At 41.5% G+C, this 17,170-nt stretch overlaps 1 protein-coding gene across 6 annotated transcripts in view; it reads left to right on the top strand.

Moving 5' to 3' along the window:
- The first annotated feature begins 2,038 nt into the window (after positions 1-2,038).
- REPS1 (RALBP1 associated Eps domain containing 1) overlaps positions 2,039-17,170 on the top strand; it is a 62,954-nt gene continuing 47,822 nt past the window's right edge. For 4 of the 6 annotated variants that reach the window (XM_042810296.1, XM_042810287.1, XM_042810278.1 and 1 more), the window contains exon 1: positions 2,040-2,241. In XM_042810296.1, coding sequence (XP_042666230.1) covers positions 2,089-2,241 — 153 coding nt within the window. In that variant the 5' untranslated portion in view covers positions 2,040-2,088. Of the gene's footprint in view, positions 2,242-17,170 lie in introns of all 6 variants that reach the window. The other 2 variants (XM_042810321.1, XM_042810306.1) reach the window with 2 other exon arrangements.

The following is a 17,170-nucleotide window of genomic DNA, read 5'->3' as shown; positions in this document are numbered from 1 at the left end:
AGTACTTGAACAATCTCTTCTACAAGCAGCACTGCGTAACTAATAGAATTGCAGCATGCAATTTAGCAGTGGGGGTAAGGTTACATTCATTGTACTTACAGAGATTCTGATGTGAAAATAGCTCAAATTAAGTGACCTATGATGATAAGTTGGCCTTATCTCAGACTGTAAAATCATAATAACTAGGTATAATATCAAAAAGTTAATTATGTCTTCAGCATAGCCTATATTGAAGGATTTTAACTAACTGAGAAATGTGGTTTCAACATTAATATCGTTTCTGGTTGCAAAAAATGGACAATTATTCGTTTTTTGGAAGATCACTTTGTTATTTTAACTATAAGCTAATTTATCACAAACTTTAGTTATTGGCCAAAGGAGGACCAAGTATTTCAAACAGCGGGAAGATGAATCTTGTTTAAGTCCAGAACATAACCATCTTCAGCAGATAGGCAGAAAGTATTTAAGTTAATTAGGTAGAAAGGAATTAAGTTCTTTACTGTGAGAGTGGTGAGGTGCTGGAACAGGCTGCCCAGAGAGGTTGTGGATGCCCCGTCCCTGGAGGTGTTCAAGGATTGGATGGGGCCCTGGGCAGCCTGGTTTAGTATTAAATGGGGAGGTTGGTGGCCCTGCATGTGGCAGGGGGGATGGAGATTCATGATTCTCAAAGTCCCTTCCAAGCCTGGTCATTCTGTGATTCTGTGAAAGGATGGGGTGCTTAAGAGCAGTAGATCAGACAGCATGTGGCAATCTGGAAAGGGAAGAAATGGGCAAGCTGTGAAGGAAGGTGAAATGTAAAAGTGGAAGAAGGATGAATTAAAAAAAAAAAAAAAAGAGAAGATGCCTCTGTATACCAAGTACTGGATTTAAATTAGGTCAAGCCATACAAAGAGCCCACCAGGGGACCACGACATTTAATTTCTAGGCGTAGATGTCCCTGTTCATTGCAGGGGAGTTGTACCAGATGACCTTTAAAGGTCCCTTCCAACTTAAATGATTCTATGATGATTCTGTGATGATGATGAATATGTTAAAGATGCTGGGCTCCTTCCAAAAGGCAAACAAGCTGGAAAGACCTTTGTTGCACCGCAGTGAGACCACGCATTTACCTCGTGAACACCTGGCATCATGGAAAAGCATAAGTGAGAGACATGCAGAGCAGGAGATCTGGCTGAAGGGGTGAGTGAGCTCATCCACTTCTGGTTCTTCACCAGAGGGCGGTGAGCATGGAACAGGCTGCTCAGGGCTGCAGTCACGGCCCCAAGCTGCTGGGGTTCAAGTGGTGTTTGGAGAATCCTCTCGGACATTGGGGTTGGATTTGGGGTGGTGCTGTGGGCAGCCAGCAGTTGGACTCGATGGTCCTGCGGGTTCCTTCCTTCTCACAAAGCGACTCTGTGCTTCTATGGCACTGGAAAGAGCATAATGAGTAAGGCAATCACTCACGGTACAGCATATGCCGTGAAAGGTGTAACTCTTTATTATCAAGGTGTGGGGCAGACCCACAAGCCTCGAGGCCGCACAGAAGTCTGCCTGTGGGGCACCACGCTGCTCACGCTGCTCCCGAGATGCCAACATTGCTGAGCGAGAAAGGCGGTTAACCACTCGAGGCCAGGACAGCTGCGCGGGTCGCGCGAGAGCCCCCACCACCCAGCCCTTCCGCCGCCCCACGCGGGGCAGCGCCGCCGCCAGACCGAAGGGGGCGCTACCGGAGGCCCCCACATCCGGGCCTTGGGTCGCACCCCTTCCCCCCCTCCGGCTCCGAGGCCGCCGCTTCCGCCGCCGCCGCCGCTGCCCCCGCCCCGCCTGTCTCGCCGGGGCGCGCGCTCGCCAGGCGGTTGTGCGCAGGCGCGGGGGGAGGCGCGCAGGCGCGCCGCCGTGTGGGCGGCCGGGCGGGCGGTTGGTGGAGGGGACGGTGCGAGTTATCGCTCGCGCGCGGCGGTTGGTTGGGGCGCGCGGCGGCGGCGTCCACCCTCCGCCTCCCCGTCGGGCCGGGCGCGGGGCTGCCCCGCGCGTTCCCCTTCTTTCTCGCCGCCGCCGCTGGATGCGGGGCGGCGGCAGCAGCAGCGCTGCGCGGAACCGGGGCGTAAAATGGAGGGCCTGACGCTGAGCGAGGCGGAGCAGCGCTACTACTGCGACCTCTTCTCTTACTGCGACACCGAGAGCACCAAGAAGGTGGCGTCCAACGGGCGCGTCTTGGAGCTGTTCCGCGCCGCGCAGCTGCCCAACGACGTGGTGATGCAGGTAGCCGTGCCGGACCCCGGCCCGGGCACCGCCCCGCGCCTCCTACCCGCGGCGGGGAGACGGCCTCGGTCCGCCCTGCCGCTCCTCCCCGCCGCCGCACCCGACCCGACTCTCCCGCAGCCCACGCGGGGCGCGGAGCTTTTGTCCGGGCCGGCGGCGGCCACCTGAGCCCTGGGGGTGGGATGGAGCGAGGGGAGACTGCGGCGTGCCGCGTCCTCGCGTACGGCACCGCTGCTGGGTGTGTGGGGCCTGCGGGACGGGGCTCCTCCAGTACAGTGGCTTGTGGGGTGTTGCCGTGTTTGAGGCCGTCCGGAGAACCCTGAACAGCATTGGGGTGTGGGAAGGGTCCTTCCTGCGGTGTGTGGATGGAGAACAAGGAGGGACTGTGGGTTTCTGCCATTGGGTGTTAGTAAGGCTGGTCTGCTTCATTCAAGTCACACCGTTTTTTATGAGGGTTCGTAGCAGATACCGGCTGCGGTTAACAAAATATTTCTAACGCTGGAAAATGCGGTGTTAAGAACGATGTAGATCCGTGCTTACAATGTGTATAAGAAGAGTTTTAGCACTGCTTCCATGAGCGAGTAACATCTAAAAGCTGGTAGCAGTAGGACAGTGCTACTGCCATAGCAGTCAGCTCTGATGTGCCTCTTGCGATCGCTTGAGGAAAGTATTCCCAGTGAAACATTCTCACCAACACCTGTTTGTAGCAGTTTCCTGCTTTTGGAGTTTCCCATTCCATACTTAGAAATACTTAGATCTACTTTGAAAGAATGCTTTCGGTAGAACCATGCCCAAAAGCCGATCTATCTTCTCTGCACTTACATCCTCTTCTTTAGCTAGATGAGCAGCCCCTTCTAACAAAGCAGCAGTTACTGTAGCCAGAAATACAGTGCACGAATGCCAGCATTCAGCACTTTATTACCAGATTTCAGGAGAATATTTATGCTTAACGAGGATTACTGATTTGTTCTAGGCCCGTAAGTGCGACTGGGTTTGTTAAAAGGACTCCAGATGCCTTGAATCATGTGCTCCAGCTCAGTAGGAAAGGTGATAGTTGGCAATGCTTGTTTTTAAATAGAAATAAAGAAGCAGGAGAGGGCTGAATAAAAAAAACTTCTTACTGGTAAAACTAGTAATCTTTTATTTGATGACTTGTCAGACAGGACTGAATGGTTAGAGTCTGTGTGCTCAGTGTTTTGTGAATGAGCTTTCTCAAGGGCCACCCCCTGCTACTTTTTGCATGTGGCCAGCATGTTTCAGAAGAATCATCCCAGGAAAGTGAATGCTTGCAGGTTTGCTCCATTTAAAATCTCTTTTTCCATGAAACTTGCATGTGTTATCTGCACAGGGATTCAGACTAGTACTGGAGCTTGCTTTGTGTGAACGCTGGGTACAAGAACTTGGAGAGACTTGGAATTTTGAATGCAAGTGGCCACAGATTAAGTCCTTATCTGTTGCAGCGGAGGTGAAGTATTTTCTTGCAAGGTAGAGCACATCTGAAGGAAAGATTAAACTACTCAGGCATCATTCCATAGTTTCTAAATAAGCAAACTAAGGAGCAGACTTAGCTTATCTCTGTAGAGATCGCAAGGAAAACCTCGCAGTTAAAAGAGCAAAGGAGATGTTAGATTGCATGAGGTATGAAACTGTAAATAATACAAAGAAAGTCAAAATGCTCTTAGCAGTGTGACTCATTTTAGACGGCTTGTGCAATCACTGTGGGTCACCTGTGAAGTACCTTGTATTTAAGGACAGACTCTAGTTGCTTAGCTGCTCTTGGTCTCACCAAAATATGCCTCTCCTCGATGCCTGCACCAAGGTATTTTATTTCCAAGAGAAATTGTATTTGCTGCTCCGAAGCTATAAAGACGAAACTAAAAATTGCAAATGATAGAGCTTATGAAATAATGAAACCGTGTGATGGAGGTGGGATTTTCCTTTAACCTCACAGTACTGTGCCCTTACCTGTTCATTTGAAGCACCTGATGTTTGTGGCGGAAAGGAACTTGATTCAGTTTCTCAAATCTTATGTAATCCTGGAATGCAGTTGTAGTAGTAGTCATGTGAAATGCAAAGCAGTACAAAATTGCTGTTCTTCAAATTCACAGGCATCACGTAGTCCTGAGAAGCTATCTGAGATTTTGCTCTTCAGTCATCTGGGTCTGTAAATAACCTCTGTATAATCCAGAATTGACTCTGTTGAAAATGAGCATGTGTGACTTAATTGCATTTCTGGGCCCATAACTTGTTTTGTTCCCAAGTATACCCACCCCAAAGACAGGCAGCCTTTCCTGCAAAGGGTTATGTTTATTTGAGATTTTTATGTTTTACAACATGAAAGATTAATAACCTCTTAATCATTTTCCTATCTGGCTGTAAGGGGGTTCTCTCAGCTGCCTGATGAAGGAGGAGGAACGAACACGCCGAAGACTGAAACAGTTGCATTTGATGTATATAAATCGTATACATCACAAGGCAACAAAAACTCAGAAGGAAAACCTGCTCATGATACATAGTATATATCTAACAAGGGACAGCCTTAGCACTACCACAGTGACAGTAGCATAGACTGTGGTAAAACCTAAACTGCTCACTTGGGATCACCAGCCTTCCTTCACCTTCACTTCTGCTTTTTTTTGGTGCATGTCGTTGAAATTAGCATTAAGGTAGAAGATATGCATAAAATAGTGAACAGAAGTATATGTGTTGAGATAACAAGTCCATCTACTTCACAGCAGTTAGTATTAGGGTACTAACTGTATGCAAGTATTTAAATTGCTCTCAGGGCATGGTTTCATTCTGCAGTTAAACTGTTCTAGCGATGGGAAGCCACTGATGGAGGTGGCTCAGTCTCCCCCCAGCCACGTGCTCCTACTTGCAGCTTCTTCCACTTGTCTGATGCTTTTGTGCTGTACTGGTTCCAGGGGCTGTGCAGTAGAAAATTTCAATTTTTTGTTGATTTTTATCTCTGTATCAGCTAACTAGGAGGCTGAATGAATGTCAGCACTGGCATAAGGAAAGAGGCATTTGCTGGAAGAAGAAAGGAGAGCCCTCCCCTTTTAGGGTGACCAGGTATTTCACTTGTCACCTCTCATAGATCTCATTGTTACTTCAATCATGGGAAATTGGAGCTGCCTGGCACTGTCATTCATTTGAATACACGGTGTGCTGGTTGAGGAAGCTTGTTTAGCCAAAAGCTGGGTGGTTGGATTTTTTTGTCAAGTTATTTTTTTCATAACTCAGTTACCTGTGCGTTGGTGTTTGTATAAGCAAGTAATGAAACACAGCACAAGTGAAGCTGAGGACCTGATGCTGACACTGTATATGCATTTCACAAAGTCTGCTTTGACAAAGTTCTGGCATGGTCTTCTGGCCTGTGTTAGCATTAGGTTCCTAGAGTGCATCTTCTAGGTCAGCTTCTTAGAAAAAACAAAAACGTAGTAGCCTGTTGTGAGGTGCTTGCATAGTATGACCTGGAGCAGTGGGATGCACAGAAGATTTGCTTCAAATGCACTTTTTATGTCTGACCTAAAATGCTAATGTAGACATGCTGGTTAAGTCAGTTCTTGGTCCCTCTACTGCTGGTGAAGTTGCCTGTAAAAGTTGGATGGAACAACAGCAGAAGTTCATCACCTATGTGTGAAATTAGTATAGTAGTTGTCCTATTTGTTCAATCTGTGCAATTCTGATTTATCCGACTGATTCACCTAACTTTACAGACTATCTATCACTCTTTGAGTATGAATTCCAGAAACTTTACAAGACAAGAATAAAATCAGCTGTGCAAATGATACTCATCTGAAATTAAGGAGTCAAAGCATGTTGCTTCACAAATGCAGCAATACTGCTGTACAAATAATACACAAGAATTTGCCTGCACTTTCTCTAACAGTAGTGAGTTACCATCTTAAGAGTTGACAGCGTGTGCCTTAGTTTTTTTGCTACAAATTCTTGGAAATGATAGATAAATTGTACAATTACCCTCATTTTGTTTTAATTACAGGTGTGCTCATGTTAGCCCATTTAAACCCTAATGTAAAGCCTATTTTTGGTCTTTCTTTTGTTATCCAATTTGAAATATATTTCATTTCTAAGGAGGCTGTAGGGACAAATTAATTTTGATCCTTGTTGTGATTGATGTAGAAATGACTGCCACTGCTTTTTTTCCTCAAACTCTGTCAGAGTTTTCTGCCTTACCATCAGGGTTGTAAGAGTGCCTGTCATACCTGTGATGCAGCTTCTTCACTGGAAGGTCCAGACCTGAGCACAGAGCCCTGTCCACTAGCTATGCTTTCTGGGCAGCGCAGGAAGTCATCCAAGGTGTGGACGTATGTGGTCTTGTGGTGCCAGTGGAAGCTGAGCCAGGGCATGCTTAGGTTTACCTGAGTGGTGGAGACATGTGGAATATTAATCTAACTACGATTAATTTGCTGAATTCATCATCTTTTCTCAGCTAGTGGGCTAAGAAGTTAAAATACGTTTTGCATGCAGATCCCATACCTTCCACTGTTTGTATTTGGAGTATGTTTAAAAATTCATAGCACTTCTAGCTCTCAAAAAAATGTGTGCTGTATAAAAAAAAAAAAAAAAACAAAAAAAAAAAAACAAAAAAAAAACCCCAACAAAACAACAACAAAAAAGGAACAAAAACAAAACAAAACAAAAAAAACCCACACCAACTTTCTTCTAATTATAACCTCTGCATAAACTGCAAACAAGCCTGATTTTTAAATAGCTCATTTATTATATCCAACATGTGTATTTGGTTTGTTTGTTTTACTTTAAAAGCTATAAGCTTTTCTACATTTTAAGATAAAATTAGTTTAGAATTTGTAACAGCTGATTATTAAGGCACTTTAGTGCAGAAATGTGTAATTGTATTTAGTATTTTTCTGTTTGTACTATTTTGTTAGCTTGAGCACCATAAGGCTAATGAGTAAGTAGCTCTTTATAATTACAATCATATGTAATCTGTATACATAAATCCATATAACACTTGTTATGTATTATAGGGATGTTTGTCTGTACTTCGTGCTGTATCCCAGTTCTCGTTTGGGGAATGAGTTTTTAGGAATCTGCTGTAAATACAAACAGCTCCTAGGTCTAAAGCTGCGAATATTCAGTTTGTGAATTGCCCACTCTTTGCTAAAATGCAAGTGCAGAGCATTTTTCTTTCATGTCAGCTGAGCAGTAAGCTAAACTTGTTTCTTGTAAAGATGAGATATTTAAACAGCCTGCTTTCTGTTAGTGCCAGAAATTGTGCTTAGTCTTTGTATCCTGTGAATTGTGCTTTGCGTTTTCTACAGAACTCTGGTACAAATGTTTTACACAAATGTTGTTACTTTCACAGAGACTGCTGGGCTGCAAATTGTTTTCTCTTCACAGTTAATTAGTTTGAGCAGTCTCATATCTCAGCAGCATTTACTCAGAGAATAATCATTGTTTTTTAAACCAAAAGCAGGAAGCTGATGGCAAAACTTTAGCGCTGTAGATAAGCTCTATTGGACTTATATTTATTTTCGGCTGATTTCTCATTGTAATTGTTTTTCAGCCTTTGAAATTGACTGGAATTCATAATTCATAGTACATAATCTCTTCGTGATTCCATATGCCAGCACAGCATTGAGAAAATTTCAAGTATCACAGCTCAGCTTTGTTTGAAAACGGTTGTGGTTTTTTTCATGTGTCATCAGAGGACAGCAGGGGACAAATCAGACCCGTTCTGACATGGCAAAATCTGTTCAGAAATATCGGGAACTTTTGTGAGAAACGCAGCTGTCTTAGAATCAAGTTACAAACTTGTGCTGTGAACTTGGTGTAATTCTTTTGTGTTAAACTGTTGAGCACTTCCTCCACCCCTAGAAAAGCTGCAAACATGCCTTCACCTTAGTCTAATCTTCAATAAATATTACTTTAGATATTAGGGGGCTTGAAACTAGATGATCTTAAAGGTTCCTTGCAACCCAAACCATTCTATGATAGTGTGACAATCTCCATGACTTTTCAGTTTTGTTTGCTAGTTTTTGAAATGCTAGCTCTTACAGACAAGTTTTGCATATATTAGGTCATAAATATTTGCTATATTTATGACCAATTTTAAGTTAGACCTCCTTAAGAATTTCTGGACCTCAAGAGAATTCAGCTCTTTGCCTATGCGAGTTCAAAGGATGTAAGCAATAGATTGCCTGTCAGACTTTATTCACTTGAGTTTGTGTAGTGATTATTGTAGGAAGATACATTTCCTATTTGCTCTTTTTCCTTCACTGTTTCTCCAGATGGAGTATTAAGCCAGCAGTGCTTCATCGAGCACTAATTTACAGAATCAGCACTCAGTGTTTGTGATGTGTGTGTTTTTCCGACTGGGGTTGTTGTCTAAATAGATCATCCTCTGCACTTGCTATGGAAAAAGTACATTAAAACTGTGTATGAACTGCTTGTTTGTGTACAAAACAATGCTTTGATAGATTGAAAGGCTTGGGAAAGATGACAGCTTGACCTGAATTTTTAGAATGATTAACTTTTGAGCTCTAACATGCTTCCAAAGTATATTAACAGAGCAGTTAACAGACTCAACCTTAAACAAGTCTCTTTTTCTCCAGTAATTCTGCAAGAGCACTGGGCTGTACAAAAATTTAGCATTAATTTTGCTTCATAAATGTTGTAGGAAAGTCTCTTCTTGTGGCAGCGATGTGTGCAACTGTCTGAGATTGTTTAAGAACCTGGTGCAAGTAACTCTAAGTCCCAAGTATAGTTTATACGTGCACATTTTTTTAGAATTTTGACTAGAATTTTGTTTTGACTTTGATAGACTTGAAGGCTTATAGACCCTATTGAGAGGAGGAAAGCAGTGCAGAGTAACTGATGAGGGCTGTTTGATCAGCTTAACTCTGAGAACAGACGTAGGTGGGAGAGCAGCATAAAGCAGTAGGTACAGGAGCTTCTTGTGAACTTGTATGGAAGTGTACAGGAATAACAAGGCAGATCTGACCAGTCCTTTTTGGCCATGCCATGGTGTGATGACTAATTCTGAGATTAGGGAATGCCTTAATTTTCACTGTATGTTAGTAAACAGCCAGTAGCTCATATTCATTCTTTGGAGCTTTTCTGTCTTACGTTCTGGTGTAGTGATGAAAATTGACTTTTGGTGAAAATACTAAAATGCAGGAAGTAAGAAAATGAATTAGCAAGGAATATCAATCAATTGTGTAGAAGGTCTGAAAGGAGTCAAAATGTGCTTGGTGTTCTGTTCAACATTTAGCAATGAAGAAGGAATTTGCAGGAAAAATCCCCAGTGTAGCATGGCAGGAACATCCAGAGTTAGGATATTCACGTGACCTCCCCTGAAGAAACTTGCACGATTTGTTGTTATAGTAATAATTTTAAGTGCTAAATATGTTATTGCTTTAAAGTACCTCTTTGATACAAAACCGAACTTAGATGCCATCTCAGCGATTGCGTGGCTACCATGGCTGTTACCATTTGTTCTGGAAAATGCAGTCACTCGAGTATGATTCAGTCATCCTGGGAGTCTGAAATTGTCACAGGCTGATTCAGTCATTGGGAGTTGGCGCTGAAGTGTTTCCTCCTCCTGTTGCTTGAATTCTTCATGACACCATCATGGAAAGGAGACTTGCTTTGTTTTGAAGGGAATTCTTAGTAGTCTGATATATTCACATATCTTTCTGATCTACAGAGGATTAATTTAGACAGATGTACTTTGTGGATTTGCAACTACTTTTGATGTGACATTCTTTTCAATTGCCTCATTTCTACCTTTTCCACGTCTCTAAAATGCAAAGCGTTGCAACTTTCTTGAGGCTACAGCCTTGCAAGAAGTTTAGAGGCACATGAACAAATCATTGCCACCAGCCACATGCTTCCTTGTAGTTGCTGAAGTGTTCATTGGCTGAACAGTAGAAGGATTCAGTTTAATGAAACAATAACAGTCACTTTTTGCAGGCTTACTGAGCGGAGTAATCATACTGCGTGATCAGATACATGAGAACGAGCTAATGCTCAGGAGTGGGGAATTGTGCAATTGAGAGCTAAGGAAGGAGGAGTAACCTAACAATGGTGTGACTGAGCAAAGAGCTATTTAGGTTAAGCAGTAATGTAAAATTGCATAGGAAGAGGAGACAGGTATGTGGTATATCCCCTTTTAAAAGAACCTCTCTTTCTGCATCTCTAGGTCTTCAGGCTGTCTTTTGCTGCTTCCAATTCTTTTCCTCCCCAGTCTTCTTTGCTGCCTTTTACTATTATCTTTCACATGGGCATCTACCAGAAAAACAGCAGTTAGAGAGCTTTTTGATGTGAGCAACTTTACCTTGAGTTATTCCAGCTAGTATTTTGTACAGTTTAGTTAGAAGGACAGTAGTTGCTTTGTGAATGTTCATCTGGCTATCTGGATTTTATTTTCCTTTGGTGCTATTAAGTATGTCATTTTTTAATTTTATCCCACTTTTGAAGATATTTGGCAATAGTTTGCTTAAGAGTTAGGGTCTGGTGGGGAAAGTCTGTGGTTCTAGATCAGTAATCTTTGGAGAAAGGGCCTATCCAAATCACTATCATGATCTTGTAGGCAGTTCAAATACATGCAGGATACATCTGCCTCATCTTTTTGATAACCATACGCCTTATGTTCATCTGTGTGTATAGATGATGATTAGCAGCCTTTACAACGAATAATCAAAGCAATAAGGGAACTGTGGAGGTTTGTATGAGAGGCTAATAGTGAGGAGATTTTTGTGTATGCCTGCTACAGCTTTTACAGGAGCTGTTAGCAGGACCAAAAGCTTTGACTGGAAATGGAAAAATTGAAGCTACTGCATTAGGAAGTATCATCCATGAATGAGTCTTTAACACACCATTGACATATGTGCTGCCAGGAACAACAGGAGATGTTGCAGACCACTTCTGGAATGGGTTGAGGTCAGGAATGTCTCCTGTGCTGCTTTCTTCCTGAACTTGGGGGTCAGATGTGTCAGGGCACAATGGTTTGGGTATGTAGATTTGCCTTGTCAGTTCAATTTGCAGGATGTACTACCCACTGCAGACTTAAAAAGTTCTCTTGCTACCTTACTGATAAGTTGTCTCAAGTGAAGAGCTTCCTGCTTTAGAGGCCCTTTTATCTAATGGTGTGGATTACTCCTTAGAATGAACTTTAATCTGTTTCAGGTGTTTTTTGAGTTGAGCTATGAGCAGTGCTGGTTGTGCCTCAGGGAGTGCAGATTTAAGGAAGGGGAAAAACTGCTGGGCAGCAGCAGCTGGGAGAGGAGTGAGAAAATGTGAGGAAGTGGCCCTGCAGCCTCCAATGTCAGCATGGAAAGAGGGCAGGAAGCGCTCCAGGCATGGAGCAGAAGTTCCCTAAAGTCCAGGAGAAGCCCATGGAGAAGAAAGCTGTTCCCATGCAGCCTACAGGCACTGTGTAGAGCATATCTCCACATGCAGCCATGGAGGAGCCTAAGGTGGAGCAGGAAGTCTAGGGGAGCTGCTGCCCATGAAGGACACTCCTGAAGGGTGGGCCCTGTGTATGGAGCTGTGTTGGAGCAGTGCTCGAGAGCTGCAGTCTGTGGGAAACTCAGCTGGGATTCGTTTGGGATATCCCATGGGAGGGGACACCATGTACTTTAAGGACCATGAAGAAGAAATGAAGCATTATGAACTGACTGTGGCCCCCATTCTTTTTTCCCTTGCACTGTTTGGGATGAGGACGCATAAGAGGGTGCATGGGGAGTAAGGTGTTAAGTTTTAGTTCTCACTGTCCTTGTCTGTTATCAACATCAACAGACAACAAGTTAGGTTAATCTTTCTTACCCTGAGTCTGTTTGTAGCACTGATGGTAACTGGTGAGTGATCTCCCTGTCCTTGCCTCAACTGGTGAGCTTTTTTTCATCATATTTTTTCCTCCTTATTTTTTTTTTTTTTTGAGAGAGTGAGTGTGAGAAATGTTGTGATACTGAGCTATTGCACAGGGATAGTGTTATATATTTATGAAAATTTGATTTTATATGTAATATCTGTGGGGAAAAAATACTGCTTTTGAAGTAAAAGATCTAAAATATAACTAGCTCAAAAAAATAGGTGGAAATATTGTGAATTCATTTTTTTTAATTGTAGCATTCAGTGCATTCAGTTATTAAAAGAAGCATTTATTTTGTGCATGTGTCATAGCAGCTTTTCATATGTTTTTGCTGCTTTTCTATTAACAGAATGAAAGCTTGACTCCAAATTTGCCAACCCTTACTGTGGGCTGACTGAGAGAATGGACACCTCCGTAAAACAAATTCTAAAGTACCGGAGCAGAATCATTTATCTGAGAGTTGAAAATAATGGGTCATCTTTTTTGAACAACTAATTAACTTATTTATTTCTGAGGTGATTAATTCTGAAATGCTTGATTTGTGTGCGTGTTTGAACCTGAAATGACCTGTGTAATAGGGGAGCTTAACTCTTGAGTATGTGCAGACTGTTACACTTGGAGCTATCCATTAGGTTTTTTCCCAGTGATATTTTAGCAGTGGATACATGCAGTGTGGGAAAACCAAGGGTGGGTAAGTATATGCTCTGTATATACGGGCAGTGGGAGACTCTTAATGGTTTGTTCCCAAGAGTATGTGTCCTCTTGTAAGTACTTCAGTGCTATAGGTTTTATTTGTTTAAAGACTTGTATTCTGAAGCCAGATTTGTGGCTTTGTCTGAGATCAGTCTTTCTGGAATAGTCAGTAAGACTTAAAAACACATCAGTGTCCCAAATACGTAGCTTGTGTTTGCATATTTTTAGTAGTAAATACATTCAACTAGTTGGTACTATATATCTGAAGTACCTAGCAAGGTAACTATGTATTAAATCGAGGTAATATTAGCCTTGCTGTTCAGCATATGAAAGTTTTCTACTTCATACTTAACTGGATTAAATATAGCCACTCTCTATCCTTCATAAATGCATTCTGCAAATAAACTTGGGGTGGCTTTAAGATTGTTAAAATATTTGCCATACATTGCCAGTAGTGGTGAAACATAAAATCCTGTGTAACGCTTGGGCCGTTTCTTTTAGCGGCAGTTTGTTTGTCCTGTCTCCATTTTTTATTTCTTCCCGAGTGCCTCCACGTGCCAAGGTCTGTGGAGCCCTGCAGGGAACTAGGTCAGAGACTTGTCTTGGTTAAAAATAACCCATCAGAAGAAGGATCTTTGTCAGTTCTGTCTTGTTGCTGCTATACAGTGCCATAAACAACTGTCGCATCTCAGAAGCTACCTGTCAAGTGAGATTTTTCTGCAGAAAACTGCAAAATTCTTGATTAAAAACTGATCAATATTTCTTTGGCTAGCCAGTGGTAGGTAAGAGAGTAATTACAAAACTGTCAGCCTGGAGGACAGTTGTCTGCAGTTAGTGAAATAGATCCACTTCAATGGAGTGGCAGAAATTGATCTACTAACAGATGGCTACTGAACAATGAAGGTAAAGAATTGTGAGGAAAGATATATTCAATTAAGAAAAAAAACATGATGGAGATTTTCATGGGTTTTCTATATATAGTGATGGTAATATTTTTCTGCTGGAATATACGTTCCTGAGAAATATTTTTTTTCAACTGCCTTTATACCAAATTACATTGCCCTGTAAAGTTGCGGGTAATTTTTATTGTAGCTGAGACGAGTGGATTCCTGACTTCAGAAGGGCACCTTTGTGTGAAACACATTTTAGTACCCAGTATGAATCTGTTTTGCAGTAAACTTACATTAGACACCATATGTCATTTTCTGCTTAACGTTTATCTGCGAAGAGCTTTAGGATTCTTATCAATGAATGACTGCAAATGGGATGCAAAAGTAATGTTATTGACATCATGTTTTTTATCTTAAACTGTGAATGAAAGTTAATCTCTAGTCATAGTTACATTTCATTGAATTACCTGAAAACAGAATACAGGTTATTCTTTCTGCTTCTCCTCAGTTTTTTAAATCTGAAATAGACCCTTGGTTTCTTTTTCAGTGTATTGCTTGTTTTTTCAATAAAACATTATGGTCAGTATGCACAGTGAAACTGGAAAATTGTGTAAAAAGTACTGAAGCAAAAGTGTATTTACATGGTCTGCTTTAACTTCAGTTTTCAAACTTGCGCGAAAACTTGTTTTGCAACTCTGGGCATGGTTCGTATGATATAATTCCTGATCCTTGCTTTATTTAAGCACAGGAAAAAACTTTCTGCAAGGGTAATTGAACAAGGGAAAAGGTGGACTCTGTAGAGTCTCCTTGTATATCCTTGGATGTACTCAGAACCCAACTGTACATGCCCTAAGCAAAACGCTGTAGCTTTGAGCCAAGGTGATTGGTCTGGGTGATCTCCAGAGGCTGTCTCCAAGCTCAGCTGTTCTGTGGTTCTAGGCAAGGCTTCTTTGTGTATATAATTAAAAAAAAAAAAATAAAGCTCAATAATTGGACTACTAGAATACCTCAAATTAAGAATGTGCTTATAAAATTGAGACCAAAATGTGCATTGGGATCCCAGTTCTGCTTCTTAATATCAGTGTGTGATTTATGTATACAAATACACATACATAATAATAACTTTGTATATTTTTAGTGGATAGTAAACTTAACATCCTAGTTTAGTTGATGTGATACAGAAGCCCAGCAATGAGCTCGTTCACTCCCTCTACATCCACTGTTTGTGTTGTCACTGCCAATCATGAAAAATTGCCTCAGTCTTGCTCCTTACAACTTTCTTCTGTGGAATGATTAGTACTTCAGCAGCTCTGTCCAAGCAGCTGAAAGATGTTTTTAAATCTTTACTGCGTAGGTGGCGTGTATCTTCCTTTATTCCTTACCATTGAAGAAGTTATAAATGGTTGTGCTTTTATACACATAATGTTTGCAGATTGTGGGCTTGATTTGCCTTGCAAAAGAGCCTAGGGGCAAGGGAGTGTGATAATCTTGAACACGTTTTGAGAAAGCTTGTCTGACTTGTGAAAAGTACATTTTAACACATTTGATAGAGATGCGATTTGTTCCGCTTCACTTGGGATTTTAAAACTTTTAGGTTTTTTTTTTTGTTGTTTTGGTTTTCTTAACAAGCATCTCCAGGTCCAAGGACCTCTTATTTTATATCTGTAGAAGTTCTAGAAGATAAGAGCTTGGAAAGAGGTTCTTTGTCAACCTACCATTTCCTATGTATGTCTGATCTGTGCCAACTCCTAATGCTACTGATGCTGGTGTTATTTCTTTGTAGTATGGAAAAGGACTGTGTGTGCAATTTTATAATTAAAAAATCCCAAACTGTTTTTTGTGTCAACAGTTTCTGGATCTTTAGAAAGTTGTCACCACTAATTTGCTTAATTGCAACAGTGCCATGTCAGGATCTTCCTACCTAAGGAGGTGAAAACAATAAAAGAGCATTTTGTCTTGAAGATGACTTTGCATTCCTTGGAATGGAGTGTTTTAGGAAAATCCTTATCCTCTATAGTCCTCAGAAGATGAAATTCCTAAAAATAAAACAAATCTCAGAAGCAATCCCTTGATTTATTTTTTTTTCCTGTCAGTATAGCTTACTCCCTGTTGAGTATTTAAATCCTCCTTTGAGGAGATTATAGGTAGACTGTTTTGGGTTTGTTCAAGCGTATTGTCAGTGAGCTCAGGGGTCTTCAGCAGGTCTTTGCATTTAATGATTTTACTCAACCATCAGTCAGGTGTCTGATTGGGTTACAGTCTTTTTGAAAGGAAGGTCTCCTTTGACTTTCTTTGAGAGGATTTGACGGCTCCTTCTTCAGCAGCGTGAGGGCATTCCATTTTTCTGTATCCTCAGTGTTTTTCAGTTTTCATGATATTTAAATGTATTCTCCTACACTTCTCTCCTTTGAATTCATGCTTGTCTTTCCCCTCTAATGCTTACTGCCATTGTAGCTTAATGATTAATCCAGTCTTCAGCTGAAGTGTTTTTCTTCAACCTGGCAATACTGACCCGCTCCAAAAACAACTGTTTCTAGTCCAGCACTGACTTTGAATTGCCAAAAACCAATACTACCCAATGATTGCATAGGCTCCAAATACCTGTGTCACTGCTTCCTGTCATAAAAAGCTTTTCCAGATTTTGCTCAGTTATTCATCTGTAAATGTTAGATCCCAGGATCAACGAGCTTTTTTTAGGTATAGTCAAGTACATGGGTAATCATCAGTCTTCGAAAACATGCTTTAAAAAAAAAAAAAAGAAAAAACAATAATTTATTATTGTACTGGTTTTGTTTGTGCTATCTCTTACTGAAACTCTGCTGCCAGTCATTTAAACATAGTGTTTTTTCAGCCTTTTGCTAAGTATGGGCAATTTCCATAGTTAATTCCTTAAAGTTTTTATTCTTTGAGCTCTCACCTGTCAGTTTACTGTAATTTGTTTCCATAGGGAATTTCTGGTAGTCTAATGTGTACTGACACTAATGTACCATATTGAAATATAAACTATTTTCTTTTGATTAATGAACCTTAAAAAAAATCTGTTGACTTCTGTCCAGACATCACACTGCAAGAATGCCATATTAGGAAAACACAAATAACATAGGTGTTGTAGGACAGTGTGTGAAGCAGATGTACCCATGTTAGTTAATGCTGCTAGCTTCTGTCCAGAAGGATTTATAAGCTCTATGCAGAGCGATAGACCTCCTGATCCTCTAGGAACTGCTTTGGGACTGAGTCTTTGTCAACTTCCCAATCCTTTCTGTGACAGGCTTCACAACGACTTTCATGAGGTCCGAGAATCCTGCTGCATGGTAAGGAAATACCCAAGAAACCTTTTGTTGGGCCATTTGCAACTCTGCTTTAGTTAATAAACCTGTGCTTGATTGCACAACGATTGAAGTCTTTTCTGTTTCAGCAGTGGTGAAGCATACAGTCTAACTCCTCATGGACCTCGTGGTTCATTTTCTGCTGTGTGAAAATGTTGACT

This window comes from Centrocercus urophasianus, unplaced genomic scaffold, assembly GCF_019232065.1.
Source record: "Centrocercus urophasianus isolate 14NV4802_14NV808 unplaced genomic scaffold, USGS_Curo_1.0 seq_10, whole genome shotgun sequence".
NCBI lineage: Eukaryota > Metazoa > Chordata > Aves > Galliformes > Phasianidae > Centrocercus > Centrocercus urophasianus.
The sequence above is the reverse complement of the archived record's forward strand: the minus strand, read 5'-3'. Positions and strand labels throughout refer to the sequence as shown.